The 20,559-nt window shown below is 47.8% G+C and overlaps 1 protein-coding gene across 1 annotated transcript; it reads left to right on the forward strand.

The window, feature by feature from the left end:
* Nucleotides 1-646: 646 nt before the first annotated feature.
* Nucleotides 647-4,566, forward strand: CCDC70 (coiled-coil domain containing 70). The gene has a single exon (XM_060394378.1). The coding sequence runs from the start codon at nt 647-649 to the stop codon at nt 1,313-1,315; it is 669 nt and encodes a 222-aa protein (XP_060250361.1). The 3' UTR covers nt 1,316-4,566.
* The last annotated feature ends 15,993 nt before the right edge of the window (nt 4,567-20,559 follow it).

Raw genomic sequence — 20,559 nt, forward strand, 5'->3', positions numbered from 1 at the left:
ACAACAGTACATGGAAGCAACCTAAATATCCATTAACAGAAGAATGGATAAAGCGGAACTGGTAGATATATACAATGGAACATTACTCAGTCATAAAAGAGGATGAAATAATGCTATTTGCAGCAACATGGATGCCCCCAGAGATTATCATACCAATTGAAGTAAATCAGAGAAAGACAAATATTATATGATATAATTTTTTTGTGGAACCTTAAAAAGAAAGATAAAATGAACTTATTTACAAAAGAGAAACAGACTTACAGACTTAGAGAACCAACTTATGATTACCATGGGGTAAGGGCTGGGGGGAGCGATGGATTGACATGTACACACTGCTATTATATAATATAGATAACCAATAAGAACCTACTGTGTAGGATAGGGAACTCTGCTCAATATTCTGTAATAACCTAAATGAGAAAAGAATTTGCAAAAGAATAGATACATGTAAATGTAAAAAAGATGTAAGATTTTTTTAAAAAAATCTCAATAGTGCTACACAGACTCCAAGGCTTGCCCTCTGGGATGCTATATTCAAGGGTGTGTTCTTTCTCGTCCCCCCACAGGGTTGGACCAGCTGACCTGATCCTGGCCAGTGGCCCTGTCCTCCATCACAGCCACCCCGCCATCCGGGCCAACTGGGACTATGTTTCCCTTCAAGGTGAGAAAATGGATGGGGCTTGCCTGCTTCCGCTCGCTGGTGGTCTCCTCCTCCAGCATTCGCCAAAAAAAACTAATCCACAAGCTCCAGGAAGAAAAGGCCTTCCGCGAAGAGATGAGACACTTCCGGGAGAAGATCGAAGACTTCCGGGAAGAGATGTGGAATTTCCGGAGCAAGATGCGTGCCTTCCGCGGTGAGATCTTGGGCTTTTGGGAAGAGGATAGGCCTTTCTGGGAAGAGGAGAAAACCTTCTGGAAAGAGGAAAAAGCCTTCTGGGAAATGGAAAAATCTTTCCGGGAAGAAGAGAAGGCCTTTTGGAAAAAGTACCGAATCTTCTGGAAGGAAGACAGGGCCTTCTGGAAGGAGGACAACGCCTTGTGGGAAAGAGACCGGAACCTCCTTCAGGAGGACAAGGCCTTGTGGGAGGAAGAAAAGGCCCTGTGGGTGGAGGAGAGAGCCCTTCTGGAGGAGGAGAAGGTCCTCTGGGAGGATAAGAAGACCCTCTGGGAGGAGGAGAATGCCCTCTGGGAGGAGGAGAAGGCCGCCTGGGTGGAAGGGGTTGTTCCGGTTGTGGAGCAGCAGGTGCTGGAAGGCGGGCACCGCCACATCAGTGGCAGGCCCTGGTCGCCAGCCTCCTCCCGGGGCAGGGCGTGAGTGCAAGAGGCACTGGATTGGGACTCAAGTGGAGTCACACTCAGGGTGACCCCGCATGCCTAAAAAAAAAAATGCTCTTATTTGGCTCCTGCCTTCAAAAGATCTAATAAAGTCCTGAGGAGAGGTCTGGAAAACCAACTTTTGTAGGGAGGGCCAGCTGCATTTTCCCAGGTCTTGTGATTCTCCGAGGTCACCGTCACATCCTCCACGGGCTATAACTGCTGTCCCTAGGGCTGGCAGCTCCGGTGAACCTGGCAGGAGTGGGTGGGTGTGAGTGGAGGCCCTGGGCTCGCCTTAAAAAAGAGTTAGAAAGGAAGTGGGGGGGGGTGCTCAGACAATGACAGTGAGAGATAGGGAGGGCCAGAGAAGGGCAGAGACATTTCTGCCTCTCTCCAGTTCTGAGGTAGTCATTTCTCCACTCTGGGCAGTCTTGCCTGGCGAAGGAAAATGGCAACCTACTCCAATATTCTTGCCTGGAAAATCCCAGGGGTCGCGAAGACTCAACTGAGCGACTTCACTTTCGTGCGTTGGAGAAGGAAATGGCAGTCCGCTCCAGTATTCTTGCCTGGAGAATCCCAGGGACAGAGGAGCCTGGTGGGCTGCCGTCTACGGGGTCGCACAGTGTCGGACACTACTGAAGCGACTTAACAGCAGCAGCAGCTGGGCAGTCTTGGAAGCCTGGGGCGGGTGGACAGCTTTCCAGAAAAGGCTATAGTGGTGTTAACATTTCATTCGTGGGTTTTCCTCACCTGGCAGGCTATTTAGACACAGACAGCATCCCTTAATGACTCATTTGCTCACTGTTCCAGGTTTCCACCAAACTTTGCTTCCCATTCTCTAAGAAAGGGGAGTGGCATTAGACTGAGGCTCTAGAGCTCCGCCCACTCCCCTTTTCTGATGCTGGACTCCTTGGACCAGGTGAGGCCACCTGCAAGGTGTAAGGGAGACCTCCTGCCCTATACTCCTATTAAATACTCAGGTCTCAGATACCTGTGTCTCTACATTATCAATCCCTTCCTTTGTGTTTCCCTTCTTCCACTCAATTAAAGTGCCTCAGGGAAGTAGAACACTAAATGAATGCACGCTAATGTGATCAGCCATTTACACACCCAGCTTCTCTTCCGGTGTCAGACTACATATATGGGCATTGATATGGAAGGGCCCAGAAGGTGAGTAGTAAGAAATGTCGAGGCCAACAGCTCTTGCTTCCCCTTTTCTTGGGCCTGGCTCTCACTCTCATTCATGCAGCCACTTATGTGCCCACCTTTACTACTTGACAAGCACGTTCACACCTGCCAGTTCATGTAACCTTCCTCACAACTCTGTAGGTTGACAGGGAAGGTCCATAAACCCATTGCACATGTGAAGAAAGAGACCTGGAGAAGCAGAGAGACTTCTGGTTGCAACCAGAAGGTCCAGAAGAAGAACCCACATTGTCTGCCAGTTGGTCCCATTCCTCTTCGAACCCAGCCCGGGTCATAGGATGTGGCTTTAGACCAGTTCAGCCAATGATAGTGTCAGAGCTGGATGAGCCTTAAAGCCCTTGGGAGACTTCACTGTGGTTTGGGGTGGTGTTCCAAAAACACAGAGAAAAGAGGACAGAGTCCCCTTGGGTATGCTGAGCAGACATCTGGGTACCAGGAGAGTGGGCTGACTTCATGAACAGCCTCCATGGCTCCGTATCACTGTGGGAAAGCTGGGGTTCCTTGGAAGGCCTCTGACCCTCAGGAGTCAGGGCCAGGGCACTGGGATCCACCTCCTCCTTTGCCACACACCCAGACTTGCATCTTCAGGTCTCAACAGGCAAAGATGTCAGTAAGCGGAGGGAACAAGATGCTTGTGTGAAGACAAGGGAAACAGCTAGGCACCCTCACTGTGACTGAATGAATTGAGAGCAGATTAACACTGCTGGTGGAGAGTCTAAGGATGAATAATCAACTGGTGAGTAGGCAGAAAACTGAGCAAAGGGAAGAAAGCAACAGTTGTATAATATGAAACAAAGACACGTGCAGAAAAGGAAAAACCACAGTGGAACACTACATGCTCAGCTATGAATAGCATTTACATCGTTAAATATAAATACTGATTGTGATCTAACCACAGTTACAATGCACAATATTGGAATAAGAGGAAGGATGGGAAAGCTGCTCCTTTTTTACTGTGGGAAGTCAGGCTTCCCAGGTGGCGCTAGTGGTAAAGAACTCACCTGCCAATGCAGCAGACGTAAAGAGATGCGGGTTCAATTCCTGGGTGGGGAAGATTCCCCAGAGGAGGAAATGGCAACCCACTCCAGTATTCTTGCTTGGAGAATCTCATGGACAGAGGAGCCTGGCAGGCTACAGTCCATGGGGGTCACAAGAAGTTGACACGACTGAAGCGACTTAGCATATAGGATGTATTAGTCCAACACTGAAAATGCAAAAAGCAGCGACAGAGCATATTATTTACAGCAGTGTTTCTAGTACTTTAGCCTATATCAGCCACACCCTCCCTCCAGCAGCCCAGAACATCTCTCCTTCCTTGAACTCCTTAGTGACTCACCTCTGGCACCTGTCACACCTGGAATCGGGTGGGTTCTCTTCATCTTTGCTGACAGGCTCACACTCATCCTTCAGGATCAGCCTGGTATCACTTGCCCTGGGTCACCCTTCCTGACCCCGTCATCTGGGTAGGGATCCCTCTGGGTGTCTCTCACAGCTTAACCCCACCTGGCACAACACTCACTGGTCACACAGGCTGTCCTCGCTGACTTTTTTGCCTGAATCCTCCAGTAGACTGTAAAGGTTAAGAGGGCAGAGACAATGCATATCTGAAAGCTCTGTGGCTGCCCTGAGATCCCAGGATCCCAGCACCTTTGGAATACCCTTCTCATGTTTGGAGAATTTCTCACCTTGTACGAGAAGGCCAGAAATGTATTTCCCAGCCTCCCTTGCAGCCAGGGCTCAGATATGCAACCCAGGCTCCACTCATCACTTGCATCCATGCCAGACTTCAGTGAAGGAGGCCAGGCAGAGTCATTGTGTGACAGTGGCAAGAAGTGAGTTCTCAGAGGCAGCAGGGCTGAGGTCCTGGCCAAAGGGTCCCAACCTGGGACAGTGGCTTGGCTCAGGCCCAAGCCCAACTGCAAGAGCCATCGAGAACTGTGTTCCCGGCAACGTGCCTAGCTGTGTAGCCACTAGCCCCACTTCCCTGACTGTTGGGGAGGTTCTGTAAGCAACCTAGTATATTTCAATAAATACTCTGATAAACTAGCTCAAGTGTGTTTTGTTTTTTTTTTTTACTAAGTATCAGGACAAGATGGAGAGTAACTGTCCTGCTTTAGGCTTTATTCCCAGTGCCTAGCAAATCTTGAGCACTCAGCACTCAATACCTATTTAAGGATACAGATGCATGAGTGAATGAATGGATGAGGGAGAACAGGTCCTCTGGATTCAGTGCCCCGACCCCTGACTTCCCTGAGGGGAGGCATGTGCATGGCAGTAGATGCTTCCAGCCCTGCCCCTTCTCAACTAGGAACCACACATCCAGGTTCGTACCCAGGTCATGCAACCCCAGACCCCAAGGGAAAAAGGACAAACAGCCCCTATTCTGCAGAGAATAGCACCCTGAAGACATATGACAATCTCTCTCACCCCAGAGAAGGGGAAATCATACGGGTGACTTCTCTCACTCCTGCAGGTGGGTACAAGCACACACCACCACTTACTCTTCTTATTTTTAAACTGAATTTTAAATTTTATTTCTTATGTATTTATTTTAATTTTGACTATGTAGTGTCTTCATTACAGTGCAAGGGCTTTCTCTAATTCTAGCGCATGGGCTTAGTTGCCCTGAGACATGTGGTATCTCATTCCCCCCACCAGGGATCAAACCCGCATTCTCTGCATTGGAAGGCGGATTCTGAACCACTGGACCATCAGCGAAGTCCTGTTTTCTTTTTTATTTTCTTTGCCCATTGTGAGCCCCTCCAGCTGGAAAGGCTGGTTTTGCTCACGCTCAAGGACTGTGTGGTGTGTGCATGCCTCACTCCTCCTCCACGTCTGAAATGAGCTTTGGGGAACACAAAACCATGCTTAGCAACAGCCTGCCTGGGGATCGATTGCTAGGGGGTCACTGCACACCACGATGTGCTTTTTGCAGAACTCTGAGCTGGTTGCTTAGCAACGAAATGAGATGCTGGTTTAACTAGTTCTAGATCTACATTTTCCTAATCAACACGGGGAGAAGACCCGGCCAGCCTTGAGAAGAGAGAACGCTTGTTCGTTGTGGGTGAGCACTCACTCTGCTTTAAAAGCTGGCCAAAACTTTAGCGACTACACAACAACAAAGCACTGCCCACTGCGTTCGTTACAACTCAGTTAATCCTCACCACAACCCCGTGAGACAGCACCAGCATTAGCTTCAATTACAAATGAGGAAACTGAAGCACATGGAGCCCAAGGTGATGCAATCAGTAAGAGGTGGAATGGACATTAGAATCCAGATTGTCTCTGCTCCAGAACCCAAGCTTTTGTCAACTAAGTTAAAATGCCCCCCTTCCGTAGGCACTCCCAGATGCCTCTGCCTTTAAATAGTTAAGGCAGAATTGAACATTCTTCAGCCATGTAAAAAGTTAAGCTGCAGGGACTTCCCTGGTGGCATAGAATCCATCTGAGAATGCACGGGACACGGGTTCAATCCCTGGTCCAGGAAGATTCCAAATGCCACAGAGCAACTAAGTCCATGCACCACAACTCCCAGCCCATGTGCCACAACCCCCGGAGCCCATGCTCGTAGAGTCTGCTCTCTGCAACGAGAAAAAAGCCACCACAATGAGAAGCCTGCACACCTCAACAAAGAGTAGCCCGGGCTCGCCGCAACTAGAGAAAGCCTGAGCGCAGCTACAAAGACCCAGTACAACAACAACAAAAAGAGTTAAGCTGAGTTTAACATACTCCTTCCATCTTAAGAACGCTCATCAGTGAATGACCTGGCTTTGATAGGGCCACCTTCCACTCCCCCCCGACCCTGCCCCGCATGACACATCACAAAGAAGATATTCTAATGACAGTTCCTTTGACTCTCCACCCACATGTTACTCTCCAAACCGGGCAGAATGTCAATCAGATTCTAATGTGGCCCGGGGGATACTCTTAGCCCCCGTGTCCCCAGTGGGTCTGACCTGGTTCTGGGTGATGGGAGGCTGTGACTCGGGTTGAGGGGGCATGGGGGCTGGTCTGGCTGGAGAGAGAGAATTGGGAGGAAAGAACGCCCTTGCGGGAGTTGTTAGCCTGGGTTGACCACACCCCTCTCCAATGCCCACAATCTCCTGCTGAGATAAATCTGGCACCCAGGACACCCTTACTGAAAGCCCCAGGGAACAAGACATGTCTCTTTCTCCTCTGCCACAAAGATCCATTTAGACCCTACTCCAAAACCTCAGCCTTTTGCGTTCCACCCTGCCCTTCCTGCACCTGGATGCTCAGGCCAAGGCACTTCTGTTGTAGCTACTTTTCAGCGTCTGCCTTTGATCCACTGGGTGGCTGCCTCCTAGCCCAGGTCTCTTTTTCTAAGTTGGAGCTTCTTTACCCCCTTTTCATCCTCAGCCCCTTTCCCTCCTTCTAGTTTGTTGTTTGCAGCTCTCCTGGGTTGGGAGGTGGGGGGCTCCGGGAAAGAAAGAGGCAGGTGGGCGACCAGGCACCACTTGTTCTCTTGGGTTTTGGAACATCTCCCACATCCTCCCTAGATTCTACCATCTCTTCCCAAATTCTGTTTCCTTTTAAAAGTTCCTTGGGTTGAATTTTCCCTTGACCTGTGGTCAGTAGCCCATTGTTGTCCCTCAGGCAGGGGACCAGGGAGCTGTGAAGTCATTTCATTAGCATATGTGTCACCAGTTTGAAACTAAGTTTAATGGTTAGTACCAGATATCCTGTTACATTCTTAATGATCATTGCATATGTAGCAACTTACACACGTTACAGAGATTACCCTGTTTGTGTCTTGGGTGATAACCCAGTTAACTTTTCACATCATTTGCATTTCTTTCATGATTTACTGTTAAATTTGCATGTCTGATTCTATTACTGTGTTGTCTTATATCTTCAAGTCCAAAATTGAGTCACTGCCTGCAAAGTGGCTTGTTGAATGGAATGTGATGGAATGGAGATGACATTTTAGAGAAAACAGGTGCTGAGAAAGTGGGTTATGGAGGCTATGGAAAAATCAGTGTCTAAATTTAATATTAGGTATTGGAAAGCAATTAAAGGTTTTTGTCTGTTTGCTTGCATGTTTTGTTTTTTATGTGAAAATTTCTATTTATAGTCCCAACCGGCTTACAGGAGATGGGATTCTATCAAAAAGCAACATTTATTGGCAGAATAATCTGGCGAGTTTGAGATACAAGACAGCAATTCTTTGGGATGCTAAGAGGAAAAATCATCCGAATTCTTAGCTGGTAGTAGCTCCAGAATTTCTGCTCTGCAGGGCATTGGAGATTTAATTGGCATGGAGCCCAGAAGCTAAATCCCCTTCTTCCAGCCAAAACTTGTCACCCACCATCGTTTCTAGGGCTAATCTGAGAGGCAAGCAGGGAGGACGAGAGATGGAAGAGAGAAAGAATGAAACACAGGCGGGCTCTGTATGAGTGGGGCTGTATGACCTGTCTCTACTCTCACACTATGTGGCTCAGGACCTCAGGGTAATATATGTAAAATACCAAACACATAGCAGTTCCTCAATAACTGTCTACTCCCTGCCTTTTCTCCCCTCTACCTCATGTAATATGCCCCATTACTGAGAATTTGCCTGGTCCATCTGTTTCTTCAGCTCCTGTGCAGACCCTGGCTGATAGTAAGTGCTCATTAAATGTGTGTGTGATAGAATAAGCCATAATTTGCTAACACTTCTACCAGCTTTGAACCTTAAGTTGGTTTTAAACTCTTCTTCTTTATCAATATCACTACAATGAATATATTTGTTCTTATTTTGGATATGGACTCAAGGAAGTAGAAATAGTGGGTCAAGGGGTAAGTTTCTCCCAGTTATTTTCCTATGTGTCTGTATTAATTGATCATTCTGCCAGCCTTGTATAAATGGCATTGGTTTTTCTACCTTCTCATTAACTTTGGGTATTTCCATTAAAAAAGAAAAAAAGATGGAAATGGGTGAAAACGGGACCTTATTCTTTATTTTAAATTTGACTTGTGAGACTGCACATTTCCTAATGCCTCTTTACTAGGTTTATTTCCTCTTTTGTGTGGGTTGTCAGCTCACATCCTTTGTATACTAAACTACAGGATTTTAAGCATTTTTCCTATCAATTTGTACAATGTATTTACAGGTTAAAGATATTTACTCCTATTTTGCTTGCTGCAATCCTTTTCCCACTCTGCTGTTGACTGTGTTATTCAAGTTCTGCTGTATGATTTTATTTCTGATTTACCATGGTCAATTTTAATTTTTAAAAAGCTTGCAGTTGTATTTTTTTTTCCTGGAAAATTTACACTTAGACAGCTTTTCTTCATACCGAGATTTGGTAAATATTCACTTCTATTTTCTTCTGGATTTTCTCTCTCCAATAGCTTGTTGTTAAGTGTGTAACTCTTGAATGTAGATGGAATTAAATTAGTATCTGGTGTATGGAGAGAGATCAGGGCCAGAGATATCTTTCTGAATTGCTAATTAGGAATTCCTTAACAATGTATTAAATAACTCTTCCTATCTCCACATGAAGCCTCCTTTGTTATATACTAAATTTATACATAATATGATTTTTGTGTCTGTTCCTTCTACTTAACGTTTTAATGCATTGGTCAGAATTTCCAAAAGGACGTTATATAAACATGGTAACACTGGGCTTCCTGGGTTAGTTTTTGGTACTAATAATGGGCTGATTTGAATTTACTCAGAGATCCTGGGAATTTAAGGCCTAGAGTGAACCTCCTTTAGCTAGGCAAGAGAGGCCCAGTCACAAGACCCACAGACCACAAATACCAGCTGACAAAACTGTTATTATTTCTATCTTGTTAGAGATTCTTGAGCTTTGTAACTGCTTTGGTCACAGTGAATTACAGGAGAGGAAGTGCTGAGCAGAACTGGGCCTCCCAGTGAGATAAGAGATAGATAGGCTCCAGGCTGGACATTTACGACTAGCCTCCTGTTTGCATTTCCTGAGAGAAAAGGTAGGTGGGCCCCAGCTGAGGAATTTACAATCAGCCTCCTGTTTACAAATAGCCAGTCCTTGTCTCTCGTAAACATCTCAAGGTAATAATCATGGCAAGGATGAAAAGGGAAAAAACGAAAAACTGAGGAAAGGATTAAGGGCTCTCCCCTTCTCCCCTTTTCATGACAGGGGTGACACTACACATGTGCAGAAAGACTCCATGTGGGCCCAAAGTCAAGGGATAATGCCAGGCCATGATGAGTCTCGCTCTTCCCAGCAACCTTCACTTCGAGCTCCATCTTGGCTGAGGGGTGCATGCACACCCAAGGGGAGGGTTCTGAGACAAATTAACCAGGGTGGGGACAAAGCAAGACGAGTGGCCTGAGGGAAGAAAAAGACCCGTAAAACTGCACCCTTATAAAGGATTTAAACTTCCGAAAGACGTGATTCTCTCTCTCTGAGCTCGCCCACGTGCCTTTCCGCTCATACTTTTCTTCTCAATAAACTTCTTACTTGACTCTTTACCTTCTGTCCCCTTGCCTGAATTCATTCCTGAGTAGGCAAGCGAGAACTAAGGACTCTAGCCCTAACTTCTTGCCCCCGTGGTCTAGAGGTTAGGACTCTCAATCTGGGAAACTAAGACCTTGCTTCTAGCTACTGCTCACTGCTGCTTACTGCAAACTACACTTTAGTGCTGCGGGTGTCCGAAATCACCAGGACAAGAGCTGGTGAACACTTCAGGCTTGGTCTAAGAGAAGAGAGTCTGTATAGACTTTCCTATATAGGGTGGTCCAGTCATGAAGAATCCGCCATCCAATGCAGGGGACTCGGGTTCGACCCCTGGTCACAGAACTAAGATCCCACATGCTGGGGAACACCTAAACCCCCCCGCCACAACCAGGGTCTGTACGCCACAGTGACCGATCCCATATAACAAAACGAAGATTCCACAAGTTGCAACTGAGGCCTGACACAGCCAAGTGAAATACAGAGACTGTGTAAAGGTGAGAGGTCTTGGCAAGAGCATCTCCCGATCACGTGGCCTGAGAAGCAGAGCAGACCAGCCAGGGGCACAGAGAGAAGCAGAGTGAGAGCCAGGGACACCGACCCCCACTGCTTTCTGGTCCCTGACCGTCCACGTCTGGGCTGCTCTACGAGACGCTCTGCTGTCCTTGTAAGACTTTCTCCATTTTTACTTAACTTAGTTTAAGTGATTTCTATTTTCTGAACCTGAAAAAGGTCCCATGGGACAAGACTCATCTTTGTGAGTGACCAGAGATCTTGCTGTCTCTGCTGTGGACCCCACAAGCCGGCTACTGTAGCTGTTGGCAGAAGCAATCCATCAAACGAAGGGTTGGGAACATTGCTGAGATGACTCTAAGGAGTTCCTGGGTCCTCTGAACCTGCAAACAGAGGATGCAATGATCAGAAAATTCTAAGATTCAGAGGAAGCCTTGGAACATGGGTGACACTGCGATGTTTTTGTATGTATGCTCAGGGGTGTCCGACTCTGCGACTCCATGGATTGTAGCTCACCAGGCTCCTCTGTCTATGGAATTTTCTAGGCAAGAATACTGGAGTGGGTTGCCATTTCCTTCTCCAGGGGATCTTTCCAACCCGGGGATCAAACCTGTCTCTCTTAAGTCTCCTGCACTGGCAGGCAGATTCTTCACCAATGTGCCACCTGCGGTGAGTGGCACATATGAACGCAAACGAAAAACGTGTCCTTCATAGTCTCACCACCCACACCCCTACCACACACACAATCCTTCTCTTCCCATCAGGAATTTTGGGTCACCTGTTTTGTGCCAGACGCTAAGGCTGCTGCTGCTGCTGCTGCTGCTGCTGCGTCGCTTCAGTCGTGTCTGACTCTGTGCGACCCCATAGACGGCAGCCCACCAGGCTCCTCCGTCCCTGGGATTTTCCAGGCAAGAGTACTGGAGTGGGTTGCCATTGCCTTCTCCGAGACGCTAAAGAAGGTGAGGCAAATTTTTGTATGTACTCAGAGAATGCTTTGCAAGGGGGAGCTTTGTAGTGTGGAGCAGGGTCATTTAGCCCAACAAGGGCATCAGGAAGGTCTTCCTAAAGAAGCAAAGGAAATAAGGGGGAAACAGGGCATCAGGTCCTTATGGATGCCTCAGCTGACAGCCTCACTGACAGCACCGAGTCTGATGCTCCATCCACCCTCGTGGCTTCACTGATCGTGCAGTGAAGTGGGGATGGGTGGTCAACAAAGTCGTTTCCAAGCTTTCATTTGATTTGAGAACACTAGTAATGGAACAGGTATGGGTAAAAAAACAGAGTCTGTAGTGTTCATGGGGGCTTATTTCTGGAAGGCAGTAGGCAGCTGCAGTAATTTCGAAGTTGCTAGACTGTTGACATTTAAATTCTTCTACCCAAAACAACTCTAAGCTAAGCTGTGAACAAAGAAGAACGGAGAATCACTCGAAATACTTGAAGAGACTGCTGTAATTATTATCCTCCTTTCTGGATGTTATTACTCTGAGGCATCGGTTTACAGTAGTAAAACATTTGGAAAGAAGAATTTGTTGGTTTTTAGAACCTGACTGGGATGTCCAAGACATCGAGTAATGAGGGAATAATTTTTTTTTTTAAGTAATACTTTCTGTTGTACAAAGAAGACTCTTGAGAGTCCCTTGGGCTGCAAGGAGATCAAACCAATCAATTCTAAAGGAAACCAACCCTGAATATTCATTGGAAGGACTGATGCTGAAGCTCCAATCCTTTGGCCACCTAATTCGAAGAGCTGATGCATTCATTGGAAAAGACCCTGATGCTGGGAAAGAGGGAGGGCAGGAGAAGAAGGGGGTGACAGAGGATGAGATGGTTGGATGGCATCATCGACTCCTTGGACATGAGTTTGAGCAAAGTCTGGGAGATGAAGGACAGGGAAGCCTGGTGTGCTGCAGTCCATGGAGTCATAAAGAGTAAGACATGATTGAGCGACTGAACAACAACAAAGAAGAAGCAAAGGAAAAAGTCAGCCGGCACTCCACCTCTGCATAGCAATCCTGCTCTAGTGAAAAGAACAACACAGTCCTTCAGAATGCGGGCAAGGGGGGAGACCTAGAAACAAACTAACCACAACAGACCTTCCTGGACCAGAAAATAGAGTGGGAGGGAGAGAAACTGGGGGCAAGAGATTAGATTTGGGAGGCATTCTTCCCCACTGCTCCCTCTGGGTCCTGTCCTCCACCTGACGTAGAAGTAATCTCAGGTCAGCATGAACTTGAGTTCATGAAGCCCCCAAGAGAAGCCTGACAAGCAGCCAGAGAGAGGACGACGCTGGTGAAGGAGGGTCTCCCACAGATTCCCTTCTGTGCATGTCGTGCCTTCCGGGGTGCAGGTGAGGGCCCAGAGGAGGTGTCACTGGAGCCACGTCTCTTTCAGGAGGGCTCTGACATGGGAAGTGGGGAGGTCGCTGTTCACACTTGAACTTCAGTGATGGGCCAGTGCTTGGGGAGCTTGCTGGCCTCCATCACCCAGTGGTCACTCATCCGCCGAAATCAAAGGAAGACGACCAAGCTCCCCTACAATTGTGATGCTCTTTCTCTTCAATCTTCTTGGAAATTTCTATCCAGGAAGGAAATTTACCAAAGGAAAAGCCCTGATATCTGTTTAGAGTTTGCAAACCACTTTCAAATTGATTCTTCCATTTGATTCTCTCCCACAAAGCCTGGGGTCTAGTGCACTGGGATCACTTGACTCAGCTATCAGATTTGCCAAAGGGCACATAGATGGTACAATTTAGCAATTTTTACAGCAAGCCTAAGTTGTGTTCTTTCTGTTTCCCAACAGTTTTGCTAAAGAGTTGATGTTAGTTTATGGGTTGCCCCAGAGCAGGAGTTTATAAAGCTTGCTTGGCAAAGGCTCAGGGATTCCAAGTCTGTGCCCGAGGGTGCTCGGGTCGGGAGGGGTGAGAAGGTGTTGGGGATAGTGGCCCTGAGGTATCTGGGTCTTGCATTGTGTGTTATTTTCCTCAGGAAGATGCCATTTGCAGAAAGGATTCTGCAGTGATCTTATTAATTTTCAAATCTTCATCTTCAAGTCCTTAATAGATGCTCAATTAACATGCTTGGAAAGAATATTTGGAGGGCGAGAGGGTGAGCTTGATCATCGTTGTTGAGGAGTGGAGGAGCAGACAGTGAATGGAATGGATCTGAAAATAAAAGCTTTGTAAGGGCCATGATTTTTAAAAAAATCTGTAAATTTGGCTTAATCAAACTGAAAATCGGGTGGATCGATTACATAATACAGAAATCATTTTTAGGGATTTAGCTTTCACCCAGCAGCAATACAGTCTCTCTCTCTCTTTTTAAGGATAAGTAGCATCTTATTTATTTAGTCAAAGCTGTGGTTTTTCCAGTAGTTATGTATGGATGTAAGAGTTGGACTATAAAGACAGCTGAGCACCAAAGAATTGATGCTTTTGAACTGTGGAGGAGTTCCTGAGAAGAACGTCTTAAGAAGTTGTAGAAGACTCTTGAGAGTCCCTTGGACTACAAGGAGTTCAAACCAGTCCATCCTAAAGGAAATCAGTCCTGAATAGTCATTGGAAGGACTGATGCTGAAGCTGAAACTCCAATACTTTGGCCACCTGATGCAAAGAACTGACTCGTTGGAAAAGACCCTGATGATGGGAGAGATTAAAGGTGGGAGGAGAAGGGGAAAACAGAGGATGAGATGGTTGGATGGCATCACCAACTCGATAGACATGAGTTTGAGCAAGTCCTGGGAGTTGGTGATGGACAGGGAGGCCTGGTGTGCTGGAGTCCACGGGGTTGCAAAGAGTCAGGCACGACTGAGCAACAGAACTGAACTGAACATCTTATTTTCGTTCCCAGAGGTAGAACGGGGTGAAGGAAATTTGGGTCAAGGAGGGGAGCGGAGAGACGATCCTTCCCAGCCTCATCTGAGTCCTGTAGCAGCAACCAGCTCTGGGGAAACTAAGGAAGAACAGAATTAGTCTTGGGGTTCCCTCGTGGCTCAGTTGGTAAAGAATCTGCCTGCATTGCAAGAGACCTGGGTTTGATCCCTGGGTCAGGAAGATTCCCTGGAGAAGGGAATGGCTACCCACTCACTCCAGTATTCTTGCCTAGAGAATTCCATGGACAGAGGATCCTGGAAGTGCTACAGTCTATGGGGTCACAAAGAGTCAGACATGCCTGAGTACCTAACACTTTCAGGATTACTCTGAGATGCTTGGGAAACTGGGATCTTTTATTCCCATAAGCCATCTATAGATCTATTGGTTTGTGTCCACTGAAGCCTGGAAGCAGGAGTATCCAATCCCTAGGACTCTGCATTCTTCATCCCCACTGTCATCTTGGGCTTCCCAGGTGGCCCGAGAGGTAAACAAGCTGTCTGCCACTTCAAGAGACCCAAGAGACGTGGGTTCGATCCCTGGGTTGGGAAGATCCCCTGGAGGGGGAAATGGCAACCCATTCCAGTATTTTTGCCTGGAGAATCCCCAGGGACAGAGGAGCCTGGTGGGCTACAGTCCATGGGGTCGCAGAGAGTCGGATACGATTGAAGCAGCTTAGCATGCAGCACTCACTGTCATCTCAGGGACACCCACTGAACCCTCTGAGTACCTGAGTACACCAGACTTCCAGGGCAGGGAAACAGTTTGCCCAGGTAAGCAGTTCACCTGCCTACTCACTTTCAGACGCATCTCTGCTCCCCTGTCCCCTCAGATTGCTGGGGGCTGGTTGAGTTCCTATACCCTTGCCTTTCATTAGGTTGGGCCAGTGAGAGGCGGAAGTGAATGATGAGAAGAATTTGGTATACCCCAGACCACCCTGCCCTCCACCTTTTCCACCTTGCCTTGGGCGGTGGCTATGCCTCTGGCAGGGGACCACTTGTCCTCCTTGGACCCAGGTCTGCCTCGCAGGCCCTGCCCTGCTTCTGCCCCTCCCTCCACCACCACCATGGCCTTCCCTCACCCCAAATCGCAGGTCCTGCCTGGCAGCCAAAACCCTGGGGTCCCCAGGCAGTCCCTCCCACATAGCTCCAGCTCCCAGCTCCTGGGGTCTGAGGACTCAATCTCCTCCCTCTGAGGAGGAGCAGCCCTAGGAGTGGTAGCAGTGCCTGAAGCTGTTAATCTCCGGGTCATCTCCCCTCCGCAACCCCCTTCAGCTCTTGCAGCCCTGTGGTAACTAGCCTGCTGCGTGAATTCCTTCCCCTAAACTCTCTTCCCTGGGATCTGCCTTCTTGACTGCTCCCAGACTAAAACACAGCTTTAGCACAGTCAGTGGGTACATGCTAAGTCACTTCAGCTGTGTTCAGCTCTTTGCAAGCCTATGGATTATAGCCTGCCAGGCTCCTTTGTCCATGGAATTCTTCAGGCAAGAATACTGGAGTGGGTTGCCATGCCCTCCCTTCAGGGGATTTTCCTGGCCCAGGGATGGAACCCACGTCTCTTATGTCTCCTGCACTGGCAGGTGGGTTCTTTACCACTGAGCCACCGGGGAAGCCACAGTGAGTGTTCCCAGCTAATCTGTTCGTCTCTCTATTCTCTGATGAACAGTGAAATTCCACCCCTCCTTCTCTTTGAATTGGAGGCACACACTCAGTAAACACCCACATCTTGCCTCGTGATTGAACACCCTGGCAGGGGCTCTGCACCCAGCTGCCTTTTTCCAAGGGTCCACAGAAGGGAAGGCCACTAAGGAAGACCTTTGTAAAAAGTATTTATTTATTTATTTTTGGCTCTGTTGGGTTTTCACTGTTGTGCGGGCTTATCTCTCCTTATGGTGCACATGGGCTTAGCTGCCCTGTGGCATGTGGGATCTTGCCTGACCAGGGATAGAACCCAAGGCTCCTGCATTGGCAGGCAGAATCCTTCTTCTCCACTGAGCCACCAGGGAAGCCCCAGAAAGACCTTCTTGAGTGGAGGTTAGCTTAACACGCTTTATTTGCTTTACTCAAACGTTTACTTAGGGGATCAAGAGAGTTTAAACTGTATCTGTTATTGTGGCCATCTAAAAAGAATTTGTTTGTATTAAATGCATCAAAAGCTCTGTCTCCCTCCGTAAGAAAGTAGACGCAAGAAAGGATCCCAAATCAGAAAGTTTTCCATAGGCAGAAGAATCTGCCTGCCAATGCAGGAGATGCAAGAGACGTGAGTTCGATCCCTGGGTTGGGAAGAGGCTCTGGAGTAGAGAATGGCAACCCACCCCAGTATTCATACCTGGAAAATTCCATGGACAAAGGAGCCTGGCAGTCTACAGTTCATGGGGCTGCAACGAGTTGGACACAACTGAGTGACTGAGTGAACACAAAGACAGGCTAAGAAGAGGTAAAAGTTTCCATAGGTGCCAGAGACAACATCAGAGTCCTGGGTCAGAGACAAAGGACCTTATTCCTCATGGCAGCGCACGCAACATAAGCTTCAGGCTCGAGTTGGTCCCCTTGTTCCTCAAGTACTGCAGGGTAATATGGAGTGGCCCAGGCAGATACTGAGCACACAGCGGGTTTATGTTACAGCAGAGAAAGTTCAAGAAACTCACATCTTTCAGAGGGACTGCAGGCTGACCTACCCAGCGTTGAGACCAGAGAGAGACGTTATCTTCATTCTCCCAGATACCAAGAAAATCTGCCCTCTGCCCTGGAAGGAGACACTATTTCTGTCTCCCAAGGCAATCTGCTTTATGATCTTCCGTAAAAAAGATAGTTTAAAAGATAGTCTGATGAGAAGTACAGTGCTCCCAGCTCATGCAACATGTCAAAATACAAAAGATGCGTGGAGAATTTTCTCCTAATACACTCCTGGTTAAGAATCACCAATGAAGGATATTGTTTCTGAATCTAAAGGCGGTTCATTTTTCAAACAATTAATTGACAAATGAGCTTTTTTCAAGATTAATTCATTAATTTGGCTGTGCTGAATCTTAGTTGTAGCATTCAGGATCTTTTGTTGCAACATGTAAACTCTTGGCTGCAGCGTGTGGGATCTCGCTCCCTGACCAGTGATCAAACCCAGGCCCCCTGCATTGGGAACATGGAGCCCAAGCCACTGGACCACTAGGGAAGTCCCAGACAAATGAGCTCTTTTCATCCTGTATTATGAATTGTGCAACGGCCCACTGCCTTATGGTTGAGCTACCACAACACAAATCTAGTTTATTTCTGTATAAAAAATAAACACCAGGTTCAAACTTGCAGCTGTAGGAATACTGTGAGGGTTAAATAAAACAATACATGCAAAATGTTGGCACACAGCAGGCAATAAAATTTAGTCCTTCTCTCTCTTCTTCCACGCTTTGCCTGCTTCATGGCCTTGCCTGAAACTGTCCTGGCTGTGCATCAAGAATGGCTCAGATTTATGTCTTTTTCCTGCTACTGGTGGCTCTGCTGAAAGGAGTCCATTGAATCCTTTCAATGAGTCCCAAGAGAGGCACCCAGCCTTCTAGAAGAGCAATAAAAATGACTGAGCAGCCGGCAACCTGTTATCTGTGATTTTATGAGCTGCCACTCACTTGACTCTCCCATTTCTCCTGGCTTCTTTTCCCACTTCCGTCCCCACCCCTTTCTGTTGGCCTTCTCAAGGCCACCTTCTACAGATGGTTTCCACTCTGTTCTCCACTGCCACAGCTCTTGTTTATCCACTCAGAAATGATCTGCAGATGACAGGATCTCTTATATAGAAAAGTCTAAGGAATTCCACTGAAAGAAATATCAGAACTAATAAGCGTGTAGAGTGAAGTGACAGGATACAAGATCAATACACAAAGATCAATTGTATTTCTGGAAGGCAGCCGCGCTCTCCACTATGCCACCAACATGAAAGAGATGAAAGAGGCATAGCCCATTTTCAAGGTATTGTGAAAAGTACTAATGCAGAAGGGGAGAATCTTGGACTTTATCTGCTGGGGAAAAGGATGCCATCATTAGCTGGGTTTCTTTTTTTTTTTTTTTTTTAAGCTGAATTCTTTTTATTTTTTAAGTCTTTACTGAATCTGTAACAATATTGCTTCTGTTTCATATTTTGGCTTGTTGGCCAGGAGGCATGTGGGATCTTAGCTTGTTGACTAGGGGCAGAACCCATGCCCCCCTCTGCAATGGAAGGCAAAGTCTCAACCACTGGATCCCAGGGAAGTCCCTAAGCTGGGTTTCTGAATCTCCTCACTGGTAACCTTTGGACCAGATCATTCTTCATGGTAAAGGGCGGTCCTGGGCATCCCTGGCACTTGATGCCGGCACTTAAGCCTTTTCCTCCTCCAGGGGATCTTCCCGACCCAGGGATCAAACTGTGGTCTTGTGCATTGGCAGGCAGATTCTTTACTCCTGAGCCACCTGGGAAGCCTGCCTTTTGATGTGAGAGAGATCAAGATTACATCTGGCTGAGAACCCTACGAGAAAAGGGAGACACCGCGAAGCAATTGGCAGAGAAGACCCCACACAGAAAAAAAGTCAAGCTGAAGGTGGTTTGTGCAGGAAGAGATTGTTCTTCTCTGGAGAAAAGAGCCATCAACAGGAGTAGGCCCTAGAGACAACAACTACAGAGGTTCGATTTCAGAGCATCTGGATGCAGTGGGACCACGGGCCTCTGCTCACCATGCAGGCTGTACCAGCCACAGATCATCCCCCAGACAGGGAGATGCTTTGCCCTCTTGAAACCCTTTTGTTCAGACAGCATCTTCTTCAAAGTGTCCAAAGGAAAGCCTGGATTCCTTTCTAGCAACTCTCTGAGATTTTTTTTTTTTTTTCCTGGCTGGCAAATTACTTCTGAGAGCAGAGCAACGAGGGGCAAATAACAGAGTCACCCCATCCTCCAAGCTGGGAAATGGAATCCTGAAGTGTAACCACTGCCCCCGGTCCCTACTGGGTCCCTGTAAGAAGCCTCTGAGTTCTAGGAAATGCACAGTGTGATCACAAGTTAAGCATTTAAGAGACTGCACTCTGGTTTCCAAAGAAACAGGATATTACAGTGAGAGATGGTCCTCACTATCCCTGGTTAATGTCCATGGGCATCTGAGGACAGTGGCCCAGGGCGCTCTGCTGAAGAAGGACTCAGCCAGGACTCAGCCTTCTTTGTGGGAGCAGCGTCACTTGCTGGAGTTCTCAAGCAGACAGGTGGGTGTCTAGCTCAGACTCTCAGAAGCAGAACAAATGACTCACCAGAATAAATCTGCGGCTGCACCTCAAAGGTGATTTGGGGTCTGGAGTTGAGAGCTAGCTTGGCTTTCCTCACGCTACGCGTTGTCAAGGGACTGAAATCCACTCCCTGCAAGTGGTCGGCCCAGCTGCGGTTTTTGGATCAAAGGCTGGGCAGAGTCGTGAGCAGGCAGGCCATTTCTGGGGGGGTGTCAGAGCAGTGTCCCCTGAACTCCTCCGTCTCTAAGGGGACTCTGAAGCATCTGATTCCAAGGGCGAAATACTCCCCCAGTGAGCACAGCCGACAGAAGAGCAGGTGATGGGGGACTGCAATGATTCCCTGAAGCCCCCACGTGAAGTAGGGGTGGGTTTGCAGGGCGCCTTACCTGTGGGCTCAGTGCCCCTCTTAGGGCCCCAGGCTAATACAGACACCCCAGCGAGCCCCTGAGACTTCAGAGCCTCAGTGCCCTCCTATGAAAACTAGGGAAATGACGCCTACAACACCAGGATTGTGAGAAACAATATACAAAGAAGTGCTCCAGGGGCCCTAAAACGTGACATGACTGTTAGCTGGCATTGGCCCAATTCCACATGCTTTACAAACGGCACTTTCATAATAAAGCATCTGCGCTTCTATGTAAGAAGTTACAGGGTTACTTTGCCTCCTGATGAGAAAATAAGAGCAGAGAGCCTGACCCCAAAGCATTTAAGCAGTTGGCAAACAGGCCCCGGGCTCCTTGGCAGAGTAGGCTGGTACATCCTGGGAGGCGGGGCCGGGCCGGGGGTGGGGCATCAGCTCAGAGCTATGCCAACCCTCCCCTACACGTGCAGGAGGTCCTTGCGGTGTTGGTGGTGGTTGTTCAGCCGCTGGAAGGTAGTTTTATAAATAAAATTCAAATTTCTGTATTGACCTTTACTTTACTGAAAAGCTGTTTACTTAGCTCCTCCCAAAGGAGACCGACGGATCATGCTTTCCGGATTTACC

The sequence above is a fragment of the Ovis aries genome, chromosome 10 (genome assembly GCF_016772045.2).
Source record: "Ovis aries strain OAR_USU_Benz2616 breed Rambouillet chromosome 10, ARS-UI_Ramb_v3.0, whole genome shotgun sequence".
NCBI lineage: Eukaryota > Metazoa > Chordata > Mammalia > Artiodactyla > Bovidae > Ovis > Ovis aries.